The 23,162-nt window shown below is 42.3% G+C and overlaps 1 protein-coding gene across 1 annotated transcript; it reads right to left on the bottom strand.

Moving 5' to 3' along the window:
* Positions 1-207: 207 nt before the first annotated feature.
* On the bottom strand, positions 208-22,414 carry LOC311126454 (unconventional myosin-IXb-like; the record flags this gene model as incomplete). The annotated part of the gene is made up of 12 exons (XM_084200449.1): positions 22,123-22,414; positions 20,715-21,590; positions 13,417-13,511; positions 12,790-12,852; positions 11,857-11,956; positions 7,430-7,530; positions 5,522-5,645; positions 3,469-3,558; positions 2,227-2,343; positions 1,380-1,514; positions 987-1,108; positions 208-349 (listed from the first exon to the last, which is right to left on the bottom strand). Coding segments are annotated over exons 2-12 (1,896 nt in total), but the record flags the coding sequence as incomplete, so codon positions are not given.
* Positions 22,415-23,162: the final 748 nt, after the last annotated feature.

Raw genomic sequence — 23,162 nt, 5'->3', positions numbered from 1 at the left:
TAAAATTATAGACTGATCATGTCTTTGTCAGTGGGCAAACGTACAAAATCAGCAGGGGATCAAATACTTTTTTCCCCTCACTGTATGTTGTTAAACACATTTCTAAGTCTGCTAGGATTTCCTCAGAAAATGTTAGGCATTTCAACCATTTTGTGTGTATAATTTTTTTGTACAACTTCCTTCAACATCATTGGTTTACATCCCTACCTTGATCTGGTACTTGATGGTCCCAGTGAAGTGTTGTATGATGAAGGCTGGTTCCATCACCGTTGTGGGGACGAAGTACGGGTTATCATGATGCTGCTGCTTGAACTTCTCCAACAGGGTGTTGTCTGTGGAATGGGGGAGACTGAGGACATGGAGAGAGAGACAGAAAAAAAGGACAGTGGACAGACTGTTAAATTAATCTCCACTCAACACTGATCTGAAAAGACCTAGCTAGGTAAAAGCTATAGAGGAAGCCAACCAGTAAGTTTATTTTCACCTGTCCACTTCCTCTAGATCAGTGCTGATAAAGGTATAAGACAAGGAGAGGATGTAACTACAGACTATTGAGATACAGCCATGTGACCTGACCTAGTTGTAAGGTAAAACTCCAGGCTCTAGTTGTAAGGTAAAACTCTGGGCTCTAGTTGTAGGATAAAACTCCGGGCTCTAGTTGTAGGGTAAAACTCCGGGCTCTACTTGTAGGGTAAAACTCCGGGCCCTACTTGTAGGGTAAAACTCCGGGCCCTAGTTGTAGGTAAAAAATCTGGGCCCTAGTTGTAGGGTTAAACTCTAGGCCATAGTCGTAGAGTAAAACTCTAGGCCCTAGTAATAAGGTTAAACTCCGGGCCCTAGTTGTAGGGTAAAACTCCGGGCCCTAGTTGTAGGGTAAAAACTCCGGGCCCTAGTTGTAGGGTAAAAACTCCGGGCCCTAGTTGTAGGGTAAAAACTCTGGGCCCTAGTTGTAGGGTAAAAACTCTGGGCCCTCCTTCTAGACCTACTTGCTCTCCTCATCCAGTAGGTGGAACAGTCCAGTGGGTTTCTGGCTGATCAGATGGATACAGCCCAGGTTGTCTGTGTAGTCAATGGGGCTCCAGCTGATCCCCTCTGCCTGGTACTCCTCCTGGAATACATGGATGAATTAATAAATGGGTGGATGGATGAGTGAAGGGATGAATGGACGGATGAGTGAAGGAATGAGTGGATGGATGAGTGAAGGGATGAATAGATGGATGGATGGGTGGATGGAAGAATTGGTGAATAGATGGATGGATAAGTGGACAAATGGATAAATGCTTTATTGATCACCAAGGGGACATTTTATGAAATACTTTACATTAACGTACCCTTTAAGGGGTGTAGTAAAGGGTTTATTAGTAGTGTATAGAATTCACCTGCTCCAGCTTGAAGATGTGCTGGTTGAAGTAATACTGAACTTTCTCGTTGGCATAGTTAATACAGAACCGGTCAAAGCTGTTCGTCTGGAAGTCCTCAAAACCAAATATATCCAGGATACCTATAGACAAACACTTGAACAAACAAACAATATTATTATAAATTATTTGAAATGCAAATGATTTACCTGAATTCTGTCATCAACCAGTTCTGATTATATTTATCCTCCCCTGGGCCATATGTCAACAGCAGTGCTTCTGTACCACTTTCCCTTACTAATACTTTATGTTAAGCTGCATTGAAAGTTTGTCAAACAAATGGTGGGGCAGCGGTTTTGACTGGAAGTGATAGTTACAGAATGTGAAGCGAAAGGCTTAAGGTTGGGGTTAGGGTTAGTACAGATTTGGGTTGTCTCTGGGTTAGGGTTAGTACAGATTTGGGTTGTCTCTGGGTTAGGGTTAGTACAGATTTGGGTTGTCTCTGGGTTAAGGTTAGTACAGATTTGGGTTGTCTCTGGGTTAGGGTTAGTACACTGACGGGTTGTCTCTGGGTTAGGGTTAGTACAGTGACGGGGTGTCTCTGGGTTAGGGTTAGTACACTGACGGGTTGTCTCTGGGTTAGGGTTAGTACAGTGACGGGGTGTCTCTGGGTTAGGGTTAGTACAGTGACGGGGTGTCTCTGGGTTAGGGTTAGTACACTGACGGGTTGTCTCTGGGTTAGGGTTAGTACAGTGACGGTGTGTCTCTGGGTTAGGGTTAGTACAGTGACGGGGTGTCTCTGGGTTAGGGTTAGTACAGTGACGGGGTGTCTCTGGGTTAGGGTTAGTACAGTGATGGGTTGTCTTACAGAGACAGCCTCCTCCATGTCTCGTCTGTTGAGCAGAGCGTGGTTGATGCGCAGGATGATCCAATCAAACAGAGAGCTGTACAGAGACATGGCCATCGAGTCCCGCACTGTCACAGCCTAGGAAGGACAACAACAACATAGTTACAGCCTAGGAAGGACAACAACAACATAGTTACAGCCTAGGAAGGACAACAACATAGTTACAGCCTAGGAAGGACAACAACAACATAGTTACAGCCTAGGAAGGACAACAACAACATAGTTACAGCCTAGGAAGGACAACAACATAGTTACAGCCTAGGAAGGACAACAACAACATAGTTACAGCCCAGGTAGGACAACAACAACATAGTTACAGCCTAGGAAGGACAACAACATAGTTACAGCCTAGGAAGGACAACAACATAGTTACATCCTAGGAAGGACAACAACATAGTTACAGCCTAGGTAGGACAACAACATAGTTACAGCCTAGGAAGGACAACAACATAGTTACAGCCTAGGTAGGACAACAACATAGTTACAGCCTAGGTAGGACAACAACATAGTTACAGCCTAGGAAGGACAACAACATAGTTACAGCCTAGGTAGGACAACAACATAGTTACAGCCTAGGTAGGACAACAACATAGTTACAGCCTAGGAAGGACAACAACAACATAGTTACAGCCTAGGAAGGACAACAACATAGTTACAGCCTAGGAAGGACAACAACAACATAGTTACAGCCTAGGAAGGACAACAACATAGTTACAGCCTAGGAAGGACAACAACATAGTTACAGCCTAGGAAGGACAACAACAACATAGTTACAGCCTAGGAAGGACAACAACAACATAGTTACAGCCTTGGAAGGACAACAACAACATAGTTACAGCCTAGGAAGGACAACAACAACATAGTTACAGCCTAGGAAGGACAACAACATAGTTACAGCCTAGGAAGGACAACAACATAGTTACAGCCTAGGAAGGACAACAACAACATAGTTACAGCCCAGGAAGGACAACAACAACATAGTTACAGCCTAGGAAGGACAACAACAACATAGTTACAGCCTAGGAAGGACAACAACAATAGTCAGTAACATATGCCCACATATGACCTGAGTCTATGCACGCATGACTTTAAAGCACTTTGGATAGAAGTGTCTGCTAAATGGCATGTATAAAAAATCAGGTGGTAGCTATAACAACAGATTGGAGTTTCCCCTGTCATGTCATGTGATGTTAAAACCCCTACCTCCTTGAGAGTGTAGTGTAGAACTAGGGTGTTGTTGGCCGTCATTTGTTTCTTCTTAGTCAAGGCCTCCACCAGCAACTCCTGTTTGACCTATAGGAACAGAGCAGACTGTCAGTCAACACAATGTACAAGTGGTCCTTTAGCTTGAGCAGGTGACACATTTGAAGTCGGAAGTTTACATACACTTAGGTTGGAGTCATTAAAACGTGTTTTTCAAACACTCCACAAATTTCTTGTTAACAAACTGTAGTTTTGGCAAGTCGGTTAGGACATCTACTTTGTGTATGACACAAGTAATTTTTCCAACAATTGTTTACAGACAGATTATTTCACTTATAATTCACTGTATCACAATTCCAGTGGGTCAGAAGTTTACATACACTAAGTTGACTGTGCCTTTAAACAGCTTGGAAAATTCCAGAAAATGATGTCATGGCTTTAGAAGCTTCTGATAGGCTAATTGACATAATGAGTCAATTGGAGGTGTACCTGTGTATGTATTTCAAGGCCTACCTTCAAAATCAGTGCATCTTTGCTTGACATCATGGGAAAATCAAAAGAAATCAGCCAAGACCTCAGAAAAAAAATTGTAGACCACCACAAGTCTGGTTCATCCTTGGGAGCAATTTCCAAATGCCTGAAGGTACCACGTTCATCTGTACAAACAATAGTACGCAAGTATACACACCATGGGACCACGCAGCTGTCATACCACTTAGGAAAGAGACGCGTTCTGTCTCCTAGGGATGAACGTACTTTGGTGCGAAAAGTGCAAATCAATCCCAGAACAACAGCAAAGGACCTTGTGAAGATGCTGGAAGAAACAGGTACAAAAGTATCTATATCCACAGTCAGGTTATGTCCTATATCGACATAACCTGAAAGGCCGCTCAGCAAGGAAGAAGCCACTGCTCCAAAACCGCCTTAAAAAAAGCCAGACTACGGATTGCAACTGCACATGGGGACAAAGATCGTACTTTTTGGAGAAATGTCCTCTGGTTGATGAAACAAAAATAGAACTGTTTGGCCATAATGACCATCGTTATGTTTGGAGGAAAAAGGGGGTTGCTTGCAAGCCGAAGAACACCATCCCAACCGTGAAGCACAGGGGTGGCAGCATCATGCTGTGGGGGTGCTTTGCTGCAGGAGGGCCTGGTGCACTTCACAAAATTTATGGCATCATGAGGAAGGAAAATTATGTGGATATATTGAAGCAACATCTCAAGACATCAGTCAGGAAGTTAAAGCTTGGTGGCAAATGGGTCTTCCAAATGGACAATGACCCCAAGCATACTTCCAAAGTTGTGGCAAAATGGCTTAAGGACAACAAAGTCAAGGTATTGGAGTGGCCATCACAAAGCCCTGACCTCAATCCTATAGAAAATGTGTGGGCAGAACTGAAAAAGCGTGTGCGAGCAAGGAGGCCTACAAACCTGACTCAGTTAGACCAGCTCTGCCAGGAGGAATGGGCCAAAATTCACCCAACTTATTGTGGGAAGCTTGTGGAAGGCTACCCGAAACGTTTGACCCAATTTAAAGGCAACGCTACCAAATACTAATTGAGTGCATGTACATTTCTGACCCACTGGATTGTGATGAAAGAAATAAAAGCTGAAATAAATAATTCTCTCTACTATTATTCTGACATTTCACATTCTTAAAATAAAGTGGTGATCCTAACTGACCTAAGACAGGGAATTTTTACTAGGACTAAATGTCAGGAATTGTGAAAAACTGAGTTTAAATGTATTTGGCTAAGGTGTATGTAAACTTCCGACTTCAACTGTATAATGAAGATTTTGATTGATTGGACAATACATATTTATTGATTGACTGGACAATAAATATATTGATTGACAGTGATTGCCCTAGCTTGAGCAGGTGAGACAAATATATTGATTGATTTATTGAGAATGGTTTATTTTCAAATTCAATAAGGCACCATTACATAGTATCAATAGCAGCTAATGCTGAATTATTTAATTATTTGACCATTTAAAATAGTCATAAATAGACAATACACAACAAAATCCATCAACAAAATAACATCTACCTTCAGCAGGTCAGACAGGATAGAGAGGACATCTGCTGGCCCTGCCTCCAGCCCCTGGCCGTCTTCTGATTGGCTGTACGTCACGTTGCCCAGGTACAGGATGGCAGAGAGCACAGAGAAGATCCTGTATAACACACAGTTAGGTCACTATACACCTGGACTACCCAATACACCTGGACTACCCAATACACCTGGACTACCCAATACACCTGGACTACCCAATACACCTGGACTATCCAATACACCTGGACTACCCAATACACCTGGACTACCCAATACACCTGGACTACCCTATACACCTGGACTACCCAATACACCTGGACTACCCAATACACCTGGACTATCCAATACACCTGGACTACCCAATACACCTGGACTATTCAATACACCTGGACTACCCAATACACCTGGACTACCCTATACACCTGGACTATCCAATACACCTGGACTACCCAATACACCTGGACTATCCAATACACCTGGACTACCCAATACACCTGGACTATCCAATACACCTGGACTACCCAATACACCTGGACTATCCAATACACCTGGACTACCCAATACACCTGGACTACCCAATACACCTGGACTACCCAATACACCTGGACTACCCAATACACCTGGACTACCCAATACACCTGGATTATCCAATACACCTGGACTATCCAATACACCTGGATTATCCAATACACCTGGACTACCCAATACACCTGGACTACCCAATACACCTGGACTACCCAATACACCTGGACTATTCAATACACCTGGACTACCCAATACACCTGGACTACCCAATACACCTGGACTATTCAATACACCTGGACTATCCAATACACCTGGACTATTCAATACACCTGGACTATCCAATACACCTGGACTATTCAATACACCTGGATTATCCAATACACCTGGATTATCCAATACACCTGGACTATTATCTGGCAAGCTAAGCTACTTTGTTAATATAACCATTGTTTGACTGCCGTTATAAAGTTCGTATGATTCCACAATGCTATACTCGGGGTGCGCTCTGTGTCGAGACCGCTGAAGTGGGCAGAATTAATTGAGGAAACATGATAACGCTCTGAATTTTGGAACTGCCTTTTTCGCAATTCACAACAATGTCATTGCCGATCAAAGATAGTTACTCTATCATTACTAAATGTCCGTTTAATTTGCTCTGAAATCTTTAGATAGTGGCGCAGACAAGCCGACAGGGTGGCGCAGCGCCGCTCTTATTTGGGGAGAACCCTGGCATAATGACCATATATTGGTTTTAAACACTTTAAAATGGGCACTTCTGATTTTTGGGGTATTTCCCAGGACTCTCTGGATAAATATTAAATGATGATCTTCGGGATAATATGAATCCCTACTGGGTAGTGGTATAGGTTACTACACCATCCTCATTTTCTAGGGTACCATACATACAGGACATTCATTCACACAAAACATTAATGGTTTACGAGCTAGAACATAATTACATAGAGATGCACCCCAGTAGGTCTACAGATCAGTAACTGGGTTGTGCTCCTCTCTATACCACGCATGCCAGGCCCCGAGGTCAACATCAGATGCCCGCTGCTGTAATGCTCCCTGTATTTCCCCCTGCTACGTCTGACCCAGCTCTAACCTGCTGCGGCTATGGGAGAGGGAGGAGGAATTACTGGAGAGTTGTGTTCTGTTACAGGCATACTGTTTTAGTTCCATGAGGTATGACACCAACTCTTCAGGAAAAAGATCAGATCAGGGCTGAAGAAATGGAACATGGTACTGGAGATGTTAAGAGGAGAGGATAAGGTTTCTGAGCTATGATAAATTGTTTCTCTCTCTCGTTCTTCTGTCACTCTCTCTGTCCCCCTCTCCGTCTCCCTCAATCTGTAACCCTACAGTACCCATACGTACTGTTTCTTGGTAGGGACCAGGAATCCCACCATCTCCATGGCCTGATGGAGCCTCTTGAACTCATGCCTGAGGTCCTCAGCGTCTTCTAAATGAAAGTCCTCCTGCAAAGTGATACACACACAGAGAGAGAGAGAGAGAGAGAGAGAGAGAGAGAGAGAGAGAGAGAGAGAGAGAGAGAGAGAGAGAGAGAGAGAGAGAGAGAGAGAGAGAGAGAGAGAGAGAGAGAGAGAGAGAGAGAGAGAGAGAGAGAGAGAGAGAGTGAGAGAGAGAGAGAGAGAGAGAGAGAGAGAGAGAGAGAGAGAGAGAGAGAGAGAGAGAGAGAGAGAGAGAGAGAGAGAGTCTGACTGACTGACAGAGTACCTGTTGGAGGTATATGCAGTCTTCAGGCTCAGTGTGTGTGTCAGGGTTTCCGTTAGGGTGCATAAGCCATTAGGACAGGGTTCAGAAACTTTTTCTGTCCACGAACCCATTTTGATATCTGAAAATTCTCACGACCCCAACCATGTGAAAGAAAGTATGTATTTCCAGCCAATGTTTCCTTGTTTTATTTTGGGCTATGGCAGTCAATTGAACAACATTCTAACAAAACATTCTATATATATTTATACTCCGGACTCCGACATTGCTCGTCCTAATATTTATATATATATTTCTTAATTCCATTCTTTTACTTTTAGATTTGTGTGTATTTTTGTGAATTATTAGATAATACTGCACTGTTGGAGCTAGGAACACAAGCATTTCGCTACACCCGCAATAACAGCTGCTAAATGTGTATGCGGCCAATACATTTTGATTTGATTTCAACAATATTTCTGATTGTCTTCTCAACTCACCATCACATACTTTTAATGTGGGGCTATGACAGTCAATTGCAAATTAGTCTGACAAAATGCCTCTAATGCCGCATTCAAAACAACTGGGAATTTTCTCACCACCCCTAATGAGATGGGTGTGCTTGATGCATGTCGCGTCGGAGCTTCTCAAAGTCAGGGGGCATGGTCAACAGTGCGCACCTCATTTCTGCGGTCACATCCAACCTGGATCGATATTTGTTTTTTCTGCTCTGAGGGAGACTGCAGGGTCAGGAACCAAAACTCCTCCGTAATGACCCGTGAATGCATTGTCTGCAGCATTCGGTCACCGCTCGAAAGGCCGCACTTGACTGTTGCACTTGAATCATTCCGATTCAAGCGCAACGGTCAAGTGCAGCCCCCACGAGCTAAGGGCACTCTGGTTGAATTTTATCTTTCAGATTTCAGTCAGTTTCATTTAAATTTTTAAGGTTAACCACATTACAATGATTGTCATATCAGGCAACCCCACAAGCGGTCGCGACCCCAGGTTTGGGAACCGCTGCATTAGGACCTCCACCCACGGTGTTCAGAATGACAGAAATCACATTTAGATTATGGTAATGCATCTTAACAGAACATGTAACTTATGTAATGAAGCAGCCAATAAAACGTAATTTGCCAAAATGCCATTCATGGGAAAAACACCATTCTAAACAGCGCACCTGGGAAAAACACCATTCTAAACAGCGCACCTGGGAAAAACACCATTCTAAACAGCGCACCTGGGAAAAACACCATTCTAAACAGCGCACCTGGGAAAAACACCATTCTAAACAGCGCACCTGGGAAAAACACCATTCTAAACAGCACACCTGGGATAAACACCATTCTAAACAGCGCACCTGGGAAAAACACCATTCTAAACAGCGCACCTGGGAAAAACACCATTCTAAACAGCGCACCTGGGAAAAACACCATTCTAAACAGCGCACCTGGGAAAAACACCATTCTAAACAGCGCACCTGGGAAAAACACCATTCTAAACAGCGCACCTGGGAAAAACACCATTCTAAACAGCGCACCTGATAGCGGTTCCATATGTGACAGAGATGAAAATCTCTGTTAGAAACATAGAAAGAGGTGGAACCTAAAGATGCAACAACTAGTTTGGGTTGCTAATCTGAGTAGGATTGTGCCTTTGGCTTCTGGACAACGAAAGAAAGTTGATATGAAAACCGATGTAACAGCAGAGAAACAGCATAGCGGTGTATCCAATAAGAAAGTAAATAGAAATACATTTGCCAAAATTATATAATTTCTCCAGCCTATACATAAATAAATTAAAAAATTAAAAATACTTCACCAGAAAGCCACAGAGGAACCGAGGACCATGAGCTTCTTTTTTTTTTTTTAATGGCTGTGGATTGTTTCAAATCACAAGCTTTTAGGCCTCAGCCTATTTGTGAAGGCTGCAATTTGGGCAGCGCACCTGGCAGTAGGCCTAGCTTATTATTGAGTTCCAGCTGTCAGTGAAAAGCATCTAAAATATGTGTGAAGATAATGCGTCTTGAGTATAATTTAAAATGTTGAGACAAGAACAAGGGGAGGGGTGTGTGGCCAAGAAATAGGTCAGTCTCTCTCCAGAATAGCTCCGCTGTCTCCCGCTAATTCTTGCGTATTCATTGTTTCTTTGTGTGAATTGCCCTTTGATTTTTTTGATCAATTTTCAGTATATATATGTCACCGGTAGTAAATGTACCATTAATCCCCATAATTTGGTTACATTAATTTCTGTTAACGCATGTATTAATTACAGTCATTTACCATTCTCATTCTCGAAGTGGATATGTCGTTTGCAGAGTTCACAACCTGCTACACTTGTGAGAAACACGTTTTGGTTCATTTCATAACCATCATTTTAGGAGATTTGTGAATGTTTTCATTGTCTTTTGTTTGGAGTGCTCCATGTGAGCAGTGAGCATGTGTCTGATTTCTCTGTCCTGATAACGTTGAGGGAACTCGTGCGCCTGAGCACGCATAGGACCTGGCCTGCTGCGCCGAAATGTAGGAAAGTGTTTTTTTTTAAACATCCATTGCGAATGATGATATATTAAAACTATAGTTCCTCACTGTAAACTATTTTTTTTATCTTTACAACAAGCTCCCGCTCGATAATCACCAATCCTCTGTGTGAAAGAGCAATGGAAGTTATTGGCCTATAGGCGATGAGTTCCATGCGCTCATTTCTTTCAGTGGTGGAAAAAGTACACATTTTCATACTTAGTAAAAGTATACCTTAATAGAAAATGATTCAAGTAAAAGTCAACGTCACCCAGTAAAATACTACTTGAGTAAAAGTCTAAAAGAATTTGGTTTTAAATATACTTAAGTATCAAAAGTAAAAGTATAAATAGTTTCAAATTCCACAAAAATTTGCATATAAAAAGCATAACTGGCAGATTGGTAGAAATTTAATAAATTGTAAACTTGAAACTCACGCTCCGCCTCTGAAGTCTTTATAAAAGAACTGCCTCAACATTTCCATGGTGGGATTTTGGCCTATAGGCTACTTTGAAGCAAGACATGCCTCATAATATGAAATAGAATGTTCAGGTTTCAAACAAATAACTATGTTTTCAAAATGCATACTGCCTCCAGCTCACATTGTAAAGTGGTGGTGAGGCGCTGGTAGCCTGTTGTCTGCACTTTGATAGTGAATGGGAGGCGCGCTTCAATGACCAGTTGAGAAATACAAATAGTAGCACTTTTTTAAATCGTGCACCAAAACTGTTTTTAAGACACGATTTAATTTAGAATTGTTGCGCAATGAATGGGCTTATAAAATCACTTTTTCCTCCAGCAGCAACCAGCTGAGGATCAGCAGGAGAAATCCCGCTCAAAATAATCTCTGTATGCTGTGTGCACGTGATAGTTGTGTTGGATAAATAAGATACATGATGACTAACGAAAATACACACATGCCAATTTAACTACACTATATTATGTAATAATATAGACTGATAAGCATGACGGTCAAATGTATTTCCATCGACTGGTATTTCCATCAATAAATAAAAAGCTTTATTTTGCAATGGGATTTTTTTTCTCCCGGTCATTTGGGACAGCAACAGTAACCGTTTTATTTATCGGCTTTTCATTCGTTTTTTTTTTAAATCGGTGAAAAGCTGGCAAATCCCTGGTGTGTGTACCTCATGTAGCAATGTGTAGTCTTCAGGCTCAGTGTGTGTGTGTCTGTGTGTGTGTCTGTCTGTCTGTGTGTGTGTCTGTGTGTGTGTCTGTGTGTGTGTCTGTGTGTGTGTGTAAATGTGTTGCAGGTATGTGTAGTCTTCAGGCTCTGTGTGTCTGTGTGTCTGTGTGTCTGTGTGTCTGTCTGTCTGTCTGTCTGTCTGTCTGTGTGTGTGTGTCTGTGTGTGTGTGTAAATGTGTTGCAGGTATGTGTAGTCTTCAGGCTCAGTGTGTCTGTGTGTCTGTGTGTCTGTGTGTCTGTCTGTCTGTCTGTCTGTGTGTGTGTGTGTGTGTGTCTGTGTGTCTGTCTGTCTGTGTGTGTGTGTGTGTGTGTGTGTGTGTCTGTGTGTCTGTCTGTCTGTCTGTGTGTGTATGTGTGTGTACCTGTTGCAGGTATGTGTAGTCTTCAGGCTGCAGAAGACTGAACTCTCTCTGCTCCTCCTTGGACGCCCCCACCAGCAGGTAGTAGAACACGTGGTAGCTCCTAGAGGTCAAGGGTCAGAGGTCAAACTGTACTGTAGAGAGGGCCCCAGTTAAAAACTACAGGCCCCAGTTAAAAACTACAACTACTGTATTTCCTAGTCAGGTAATGTAGTTAGGAACAACTTAGGGCTCCAGTCATATACTGTCAATCATTAGTGTATGAATCAGTAATAAACAGTTGGAACTAATTGGTTGAACTGGAGCGATTGTGTGATTATTTGTCAAGCACCAACTTGACAGCTACTTACACCAACATTTACAAACCCTTTATAAAGTATACCTTTAACGTAGCTGAGGTTAAGTGTTACCTAGACGTTTATTTTACATAATTATTATCAATTTTTCAGCGTGAGAGTAATTCTGTCTAACCTAATATTTGTTCAGCTGCTAAAAATGGGATCTGTACAACAGTTTCATTTCTACCTTTCTACCGGACGGTTTGAATTCAAGTCTACTTCACTGTCTTATTATGTTACACCTCAGACCAGGTTAAACTTGAACTGCAGTCACAGGAGCACATGCTGTGTGTTTGGCATTAACCCCACACAGCCTGTTAAAGTGATGTGTTCAGAGAATTGCAGATACTAACTATGACAAATGAAAAGCTCCTGTACAAATTCATGATCTGAGATTTTAAGTCAAAACGGGAATTTCCTGACTTAAGCGTTCGTAAGAAAACTGAGTCGTGCTGGATGCACTAGTTCCTGTATGGGGCCTGATTCACTGTGAGCCAGTGTCGAGATAAGAAATCAACTCTGGCTTTCGCGCTAGTCATTAATTCACATCAACAGCGCGGACATTTGGGTCATGTCTTCTCTGCTAGTCAATCCATACCTCTCATTCTTCTCTCTAAACACCAGCCGACACTTTTCCAGGAAGTACTTCTCTACTACCGCCCTGCAAAGGAGACAAACAGACAATCAATACAAACCAAACATCTGACAGAAATGTGGTTTGTTTACAAATTCTTGATTTATGAACTTATGTTTGCTTACTAAAATCAAATCAAGCCAAATGGTTGTGCTGTGAAATTAAAGGTTACGATGGCAGCAGTTTAAGCGACAAAGTCCCCTGTGTTCGCCGTGACACTGACAGCAAGGAACTACACAAATAAACCAATGAATTACAGTTAGATTCCATTTTAACCAGAAACCCACCAATTAAAATGTGGTTGACCTTTGATGAGGAAATGCCCTAATTATAGCCTGTTCCCAGATCTGTTCTCTTGCCAACTCAATTGCAGTCATTGTCAAGTCAAACATGCTGTTTGGCATGGTAATTCCATAAGGAGTTGGCCAACAGAGCAGAATCAGACTGGCACCCAGGTTAACCAAAATAAACCACTGCACTGAATAAAAAGTGATGGATAGTTTGTTTCTGTGATGTTGCTGCTATCATGCCAAGTCATGCAAAGACAGATGGTGTAGAGTATGTGTTGATAACATGATAACACTGCCTCACCCTCTCACCACCCCACTCTCCAGATAGTTGACCTGGATAAACTTCCCAAAGCGACTGGAGTTGTTGTTCTGAGCCGTCTTAGCATTGCCAAATGCCTGTTCAGAAACAGAGAGAGAGGGGATATTATTTACAATTCGAATAAACTGGTGAGGTACTGTAAAGGGTTGAGTAACCGTAAGCAAGTTCCTCTAGAATTACTTGGCAGATACAAAACATTTCCAATGATGTGCTGCTGTGAAAAGACATTAACTAAAAGTTAAGGGGTTGTATGCTAAGATGACCCAACATGAAAGCTATCATATAAGTGCAACGCTTTGCTCCAGACACTCGTATGTTACTGTGATTAGGTTGTTTACTAGATGAGCAACGTGATTTTGGGAGGAAATCACATGACTAGCCACAGAATGTCCAAAGTGTGACGACTTTCTCGTGACATTCTGAGAAGGGACTTATTTCATGATAACTTGTTACAGTCAGAGTCACTAGCCTGATTGATAAGAGCATTGCGTAGGCATATTGTAGGAAACGCACCAGTTACTGATAATGAAACTGAAACTCGGACGCAGACACCCACACACCACTGTGTGCTGTTTTTTCTCTGGTTAATAGATACATTCAGATAACACAATGATCCGAGTAATAACACGACACAGTTGTTTGACCAAACCAGGGTCGTTTTCAGTAGGACCCTGAAGGTTGACCCAGCGGTTGGACTTTAACAGTGAGCAGGCATACGATGTAGATGTGCTTTTTCTTGCCCAGACGGAGGCTTTTTATTTGCAGTGAGGAAAAAGCCAGCGAAACCTTAGAATATTTACAAAACAAAAGAAAATAAACTGGATGTTGCAACAACAGGATCATAACCTGAATCAAATACAAGCTTGTTCAAAAGGAAACCCAGGTTCAATAATTGCCTGTTAACCTGGCAGCCGACCTGTTCCCTATCTGTCCAACCAGCAAAGAAAGAACAGGCTTCTTACAGCAATTCCCATCATACATCAGCCAATGAGAACAAGCCAATTCACATCATGGCCAATTATCAATCACAAGGCATGAAATACCAAACAACATGTTCAGTTAAATAAAAAATCCACCCAAAACCACTAATTCCTATAATTTACAGTGTTACATAAAAAAATGTGAGAACAATATTTTTTTGTGAACAAATGTTGTTTCATTTTGTCATTATAGTAAGGTTGGTAGCATCATGTGAAAATCGTTGTGAAAATCTGTTGCAGCTCGACTACAAAATCCAGAATGCAATGCTCTCGCTATGGGCTGGCTGGCTAGCTAGCTAGATACAGCAATACCAGAGTCAATATCAGCATGTGAAGTAGCTAGCTAGTGCAGTTTGTTTAGAAAATAATGTACTTTTTACTCCATACATTTTCCCGACACCCAAAAGTATTCATTTCACGTTGAATGCTTACAAGACAGGAAAATGGTCAAATTCACACACTTATCAAGAGAACATCCCAGTTCATCCTACTGCCTCTGGTGGACTCATACATGCTTCATTTGTAAATGATGTCTGAGTGTTGGAGTGTGCCCCTGGCTATCCGTAAAGAAATAAAAACAAGGCAATTGTGCCATCTGGTTTGCTTAATATAAGGAATTTTAAATGATTTACACTTACTTTTGATACTTAAGTAGAATTTTACTGACTTTCACTTGAGTCATTTTCTATTAAGGTATCTTTACTTTTACTCAAGTATGCCAAATTGGGTACTTTTTCCACCGCTGGTCAATATCAGCATGTGAAGTAGCTAGTTGGCTGTAAAATCGCCTAAACAAACTGCACTATCAGGAGTCCACAATCTCACCATGTTCAACCTGCAGATCGTTGTGTCTCACAGAGTGGAGTCTGATATTTACAACGGCACCATGCAACGCACCCTGGACTGAAGAGACAGACAAATAGGATACATGTGTTAGACCCTCTGTTAAATAAAACATTTCTAGGTAGGAACATAAAAAAATATGATCAATGGCTCATTCGAAAGAACACAACCTCCAGCTTTATGACTTGGCCAGTGTTGAAATCTGACATGTATAATAGACGTTTTCACAATCTAAAAGTCGTATTCCTATTAACTTCCAGTGTAGTGGGAGCGGCTTTATCGCAATGCTATGTCATACTGACCGAATTTCTTCCTGTTTGAACGGCAATAGCTCAGATACACATGAAACATGAAACGACCTAGGGAATCGATAGAGCATCGCTCAGAGATGCACAAAAACAATATAACATTCAAAATAGGTGAATCTTTCCTTTAATAAACGTACACGTATTTTCCTAGCACACACTTCAATACTTTAGAGCAGGGTTCTCCAACTGGCTACCTGCGGGCTGAATTTGACCTGCGGGTGATATTATTTGGCCTGCGGGTGATATTATTTGGCCTACGGGTGATATTATTTGGCCTGCGGGTGATATTATTTGGCCTACGGGTGATATTATTTGGCCTACGGGTGATATTATTTGGCCTACGGGTGATATTATTTGGCCTGCGGGTGATATTATTTGGCCTGCGGGTGATATTATTTGGCCTGCGGGTGATATTATTTGGCCTGCGGGTGATGTTATTTGGCCTGCGGGTGATATTATTTGGCCTGCGGGCTGAATTTGGCCTACGGGTGATATTATTTGGCCTACGGGTGATATTATTTGGCCTGCGGGTGATATTATTTGGTCTACGGGTGATATTATTTGGCCTACGGGTGATATTATTTGGCCTACGGGTGATATTATTTGGCCTACGGGTGATATTATTTGCCCCCCCCCCAAATTCTCTGAGCATTTTTTTTATTGGTGGACATAAAAGACTATAAAAACACCAGCAAATCAGCTCCAAGTGACTTACATTTGGGAAATCTGTTCCAAAGTATTCCCACGCATTATAGAGAGATGTATGTGTCCGTATACAAGGTTTGAAATGACAGGGTTCTAAGTCCTCTAGCTTCACAATGAGATAGGGTGCAGGCCAGGCAGCAGGCTGTTAGCCAGCCTGTCAGCTTAGTGGAGTTTGCCCCTTAGCACAGTCAGTGTAGTCAGCTCAGTTTTCCCCATTGAGGCCGTGTCTGTGCCTCGATCTAGGTCGGGCAAAACTGAACATGGCGGTGTTAACCTTAGCAATCTCACTAGAATAAAGGCCTCCTCCATTCTTGTCATTATCAAATCAAATCAAATTGTATTGGCCACATGCGCCGAATACAACAGGTGCAGACATTACAGTGAAATGCTTACTTACAGCCCTTAACCAACAGTGCATTTATTTTTAATAAAAAAAGTAAAATAAAACAACAACAAAAAAGTGTTGAGAAAAAAAGAGCAGAAGTAAAATAAAATAACAGTAGGGAGGCTATATATAGAGGGGGGTACCGGTGCAGAGTCAATGTGCGGGGGCACCGGCTAGTTGAGGTAGTTGAAGTAATATGTACATGTGGGTAGAGTTAAAGTGACTATGCATAAATAATTAACAGAGTAGCAGCAGCGTAAAAAGATGGGGTGGGGGGGGGGGCAGTGCAAATAGTCCGGGTAGCCATGATTAGCTGTTCAGGAGTCTTATGGCTTGGGGGTAGAAGCTGTTGAGAAGTCTTTTGGACCTAGACTTGGCACTACGGTACCGCTTGCCGTGCGAAATAGATTATTGAAAGAGATTGTGATAATACCTCACATCTCAAAATAGGACTACTTAATGTTAGATCCCTTACTTCCTAGGCAGTCATAGTCAATGAACAAATCACTGATGATAAACTTTATGTGATTGGACTGAAACATGGTTTAAGCCTGATGAATTTACTGCGTTAAATGATGCCTCTCTTCCTGGTTACACTAGTGACCATATCCCCTGCGTCTCCCGCAGGTGGATTGGTTGCTAACATTTATGACAGCAAATGTCTTTTTTTTTTTTTTTAATACAGTGTTTTCATCTTTTGAGGTTCTAGTGATGAAATCTATGCAGCCTACTCAATAACTTTTTATAGCTAGCTACTGTTTACAGGCTTCCTGGGCCATTTACAGCTTTCCTCACTGAGCTCCCTGAATTCCTATCGGAGTTTATAGTCATGCAGATCACCTTTCCAGACTCTCTCCACCTACCCAAGGAGGTTAAAAATCTGTTAACCACCTAACCGAGGATCTGAACTTAACCTTGCGCAATATCCTAGATGCAGTCCCAGGCTTTTTTCAGTCTACTCGACCTGAGTGGGTTGAGTCACTGACATGATCTTCCTGTGCAGTTTTGCACCCCCTCGGGCTCGTGCGGTGAGGGGGGGGGATCTTCATGGGCTATACTCTGCCTTTTTTTCTCAGGGTAGTAGGTTGGTGGTCTGTTGATATCCCTCTGGTGGTGTGGGGGCTGTGCTTTGGCAAAGTGAGTGGGGTTATATCCTGCCTGGTTGGCCCTGTCCGGGGGTATCGTCGGATGGGGCCACAGTGTCCCCCGACCCCACCCCTGTCTCAGTCTCCAGTATCTATGCTGCAATAGTCTATGTGCCTGTGGCTAGGGTCAGTCTGTATACAATTACCCAGTGTAATGCGATTATGGATAATGTAATGCAACTGGCTATTTAGACTCTGAGAGCAGAGACAAAAGGTACCAACTGTATACATTACAAACAGTACTGAGGTTACTATAGTAACTACCTAGTGTGCTTCTGACTTCCTGACAAAAAAAAATTCCCTGAAGGCGGAAAGGAATTAGTACATGTAATATAACTTCATACACGTCCTTTAATAAATAAGTAATTCTACTTTATATATTGGCTCCCCTTTATTCCTGAGCACCGTGAGAAGAAAACCATCAAGCTATGATGATGGACATGGTCAAAGTGAACCAAAATCAGGGATTGACTGTGTCATCTGCCTGTAGGCTATTTGCACTACCATCTCTGTAAGGTTACAGCAGGCGAACTGATATCAGATAGATAAGACAGTGGTGTGGTCAGTGGTGTGAGAGAGACACAGGTTAGTTTTACTGCATGTTCTGTTGTTGTTCACACTGTCCTCAGTTACACTACACCGGAGGGAAATCCACTTCACACAACCTACTAATTTACAACTATTTCCTGTTTCCTTCTCACGGAGCTTAATAGATACTCTGAAAAATACTCTAGCAAATAATCAGCTAACTTCCCTCTCCAGCAGCTATGCAAACCTCAGAGTCTGACATTGACTGCCAACAAAGGAGGAACGTAATGTAATGACAGACGGAGAGACTAGGAGAAAGAGAGAGAGAGAGAGATTAGAAGGAAACCTGTTGTTAAGGAAATAAACAGGAAAACCCCCAGAGAGAACCCTGTTGGACCTGTTCACGGAGATTAAACAATTAAAATACTCTCTGAGTTACTGACTGACAAGGCCTGCAATGCACCTTGGGTAGGGGCGGGGTACGGTGGGACCCAGGCCTTTGCCTGTGCGGTAGGTATTTCCCACACCAGATGGAATGCAGCTTTGGCAGAGAATGTTTTGCTTCCCTGACAGCTGTATAGAAAACACAGTGCGTTCCAAATAGGCACTCTATTCCCTATATAGTGCACTACTTTTGGCCCGTAGGACTCTGGTCAAAAGTAGTGCACTATATAGGGAATAGGGTGCCGTTTGGGATGCAGCCATAGTGTTTGTCTTTTCATTGACACATCAAGCTGTAAATAAAGAAATCAGAGGCCACACTTTCGGGTGCAAATAGTAGTTCTCTGTTCATGTGTGTTTGTTTCTTACTTAGGTACAGTGCCTTCGGAAAGTATTCAGACCCCTTGACCTTTTCCACATTTTGTTAGGTGACAGCCTTATTCTAAAATTGATTAAATAGTTTTTTCCCCCCTCATCAACCTACACACAATACCTCATAATGACAAAGCAAAAAGATTTTTGCAAATGTATTACAAATAAAAAACTGAAATATTCAGACCCTTTACTCAGTACTTTGTTGAAGCACCTTTGGCATCGATTACAGCCTTGAGTCTTCTTGGGTATGACGCTACAAGCTTGGCACACCTGTATTTGGGGAGTTTCTCCCATTCTTCTCTGCCTTTTGAAAAACTCCAAGCGGGCTGTCATGTGCCATTTACTGAGGAGTGGTTCCGTCTGGCTACTCTACCATAAAGGCCTGATTGGTGGAGTGCTGTAGAGATGGTTGTCCTTCTGGAAGGTTCTCCCATCTCCACAGAGGAACTCTAGAGCTCTGTCAGAGTGACCATCGGGTTCTTGGTCACCTCCCTGACCAATACCCTTCTCCCCTGATTACTTAGTTTGGCCGGGCAGCCAGCTCTAGGAACAGTCTTTGTGGTTCCAAATTTCTTCCATTTCAGAATGATGGAGGCCACTGTGTTCTTGGGGACCTTCAATGCTGCAGATATGTTTTGGTACCCTTCCCCAGATCTGTGCCTCGACACAATCCTGTCTCGGAGCTCTACGGACAATTCCTAGACCCAATGGCTTGGTTTTTGCTCTGACATTCACTGTCAACTGTAGGACCTTATATAGACTGGTGTGTGCCTTTACAAATCATGTCCAATCAATTGAATTTACCACAGGTGGACTCCAATCAAGTTGTAGAAACATCTCAAGGATGATCAATGGAAACAATGCACTTGAGCTCAATTTCGAGTCTCATAGCAAAGGGTCTGAATACTTATGTAAATAAGGTATTTCTGTTTTTAAGTTTTAATACATTTTCAAAAATGTCTAACAACCTGTTTTCACTTTGTCATTATGGGTATTGTGCGTAGATTGCTGAGGATTTTGTATTTTTTTAATCCAATTTTTGAATAAGGCTGTAACGTCACAAAATTTGGAAAAAGTAAAGGGGTCTGAATACTTTCCGAAGGCAATGTATATGGCTTCCTGTCTGCTCTAGAGTTCCAGGAGGCACCAGCAGCACAACAGGAAGTGAGGCAAAGAGATTAAAGCAAAAAAAGTCCACATCATTTTTTCCCCTTTTCTTTAGTGCCATAGGCTATAGCGCGCTACTCCCCCGCGCATCGAGCAGATTAGCTGCTGGAGCATCAAAGGACAGTTGGAAAGAGGAGATGTAGAACGTTTAATAGACACACTAAATTAGCAAAACAGCTGCATATAAACATTAGTAAACACACCCGCTACTAGGTAAGAATTATCTACATGAAAATAAAGCAAAACATTATATATTTTTAAAAAATCCTTAAAATGAATGTAGGCTAGGCCTATTTAAAAACGGTTTTTGACGGTTATTTTATTGTCATAATGGTCTTCATCCATCACCGTCAGTTACACGCACCCCCCCCCCCCCCCCCCCGCACCTTCTCTATCCCCTTACCTCCAGGACAGGCCCAGCTCCTAAGATGGTCCTCTCCGCCCCGCTGCTGTAGCCCTTCTGGCTCAACGCCGTCAGACAGTGAACCAAGAAGTTGGTGCTCTGGGACTTTCCCGATCCGCTCTCCCCTGATATCACCACACACTGGTTCTCCTGCTTCTTCAGCATGGTGCGGTACGCCACGTCCGCCACCGCAAAGATGTGAGGGCTCAGTTTTCCCAGCGGCTGGTTGTTGTACATTTTGACATACTTAGGGTTATAGATGGGTAGGAACTTGAAGGGGTTAATGGCGACCAGGATGCCGCTGGCGTACGTGTAGATGTTGTGTTTGTAGAAGCGCTGGCGCAATGTGGCCAGGATTGTGTCCTCGGTCAGGGTGGAGAGGCTGCACAGGTCGTCATATTCCTCCAGTGAAGGTACCTCACTACTGCCTGTCCCTGACCCCAGATCCCCTCCACTTCCTTGGAGGATGAAGTAGTACCCCTCCTCCTGGGGATGCTGGTTCCGGGCCCCTGGGGGCCACAGCAACACCCTCTCCACGGGCATCTCAGAGTCCCCTAGCCTCCTCTCAGCCCCTCCATCCTGCCTGACCTCCAGGAGGGCGTAGTGCCGGGTCATGTCCAGGCCCAGCGTGGCCCCTGCGTTCTGGATAACCGTAGCGGCCGTGGCCCCTGGGCTGACCTGGAGGATACAACATGCTGCTATTTCCTGGGACAGGCGCGGGTAGATCTGAAGGACGACGGCCTGCCATTGCTGTAATTGATCTACGTCCATGCTGGCTGTTCTCGCCACACCATCAGACACACTCATCCTGCTGGCTGACACACACAGGGCTTTTCCAGTCACTGGCACTGCCCTCCTCCAATCAGTATGCAACCACTGGGCAGGAGAGAGTGAGAAAGAGACGAATGAGGGGGAAAGAGAGAGAGAGAGATAAACATTACAGTGCAAGTGGAATTAGACTTCCTACAATCGTAGCTTTTACAAAACAGAAAATAATGGTTTATCAGAACTTAAAAGGGGCATGTGAATATTACTTTTTATTCTATTTACATATACATATTTATGCTACACATTTTCTAACTCTATTCAGGCTTTTATAAGGTGCAGAGATTTAATAGGATACTGTATCTAGAGAAAGAAAGGAAGGGGTGACCCTCCATTACAAATTAACCCAGTTTCCAAGAGAAGGGAGTGCATACTTATCGCGAATCAGCCTGTAAAAACAGGTCAGAAATACAACATGTTTCTACTTGTTTCACGTCCACAATACAATAGACTAAAGTATTCTCACAGAGCTCACAACTTTCACACGATTTCCCTAATCCCCAGCTTACATAATATTTCAACCAGTGACAAGCAGATTCAACACCTGTGATAACATAAATACTAATCAAATGTTATTCCTCACCTGGCATTACGGTCCAGTCATTTCAATGCTCTATGGCTGTGTAGTCAAGAACAAGGAAGCCTTCTTTTCCAGCAGTCTTCCAAAACAAGTTCATAAAAAACAAATATTCACATGCACAACTGAAAAGTTTAAAATAAAATATGAAATATGAAAATAAAAGCAACAATAATTTAGAGTTGGTTGGCAGCGACTCGACGCTTGAGATTTACTGCAATTTGAATGGTCATCGAAAATCTTCTTGATAAATTGTTCTCGTCCTCGTCGAATTATAACTTCCTTTAACTTCTCTCCACACGCTCTCTATTATGGAGGCGTTCTGCCGCTTTCACGACAACACCGAAATTTGAAAAGTCCGAGTTTTTTTGTGAAGATTTAGCTACCTATTGGTTGATTCTATAAACGCATGTTATGCAATTCAACGTAATTTACATAATAAATGCATTAGCGTAATATTTTTTTATACAACACAAATGGCTACTGTGCAACTCGCTATTCAGGTAGGATGCAATTTTTTTATTGTATGTATTTTCGTATTCATAATCATGTGTTTTATCCTTATTATTTATCCTTATTATTTTTGTATATATTATTATTATTACTATTTATTAATCTAAACCAGTTCTTTTTATATGCAAAACGTGTTTTATTTAATTCTGTTGAGAAATTTTAGTTGTCTAAAGAAGTTTGATCTGTCTTTTTAACAGTGTGCTCCGTATTTACTTTTGATTAGGTTATAAGTAGGCCTTTTGTCCAATAAATATAATTAGTCTATTGCTGTCATTTGTTGGGTGTGGTAGGCACTAGCCTTTCTGGTAATTGCTGCAATACAGTGCATTCGGAAAGTATTCAGATCCCTTCCCTTTTTCGAAATTTTGTTACATTACAGCCTTATTCTAAAATGGATTAAAATATAAATCCTTATAAATCTACAAACAATACCCCATAATCACAAAGCGAAAACAGGTTTTTAGAAATGTTTGCAAATGTATTAAAAATAAAAACGGAAATACCTTATTTACATAAGTATTCAGACCCTTTAG

This window comes from Coregonus lavaretus (genome assembly GCF_964263955.1).
Source record: "Coregonus lavaretus genome assembly, contig: HAP1_SCAFFOLD_2747, whole genome shotgun sequence".
NCBI classification, from domain to species: domain Eukaryota; kingdom Metazoa; phylum Chordata; class Actinopteri; order Salmoniformes; family Salmonidae; genus Coregonus; species Coregonus lavaretus.
The sequence above is the reverse complement of the archived record's forward strand: the minus strand, read 5'-3'. Positions and strand labels throughout refer to the sequence as shown.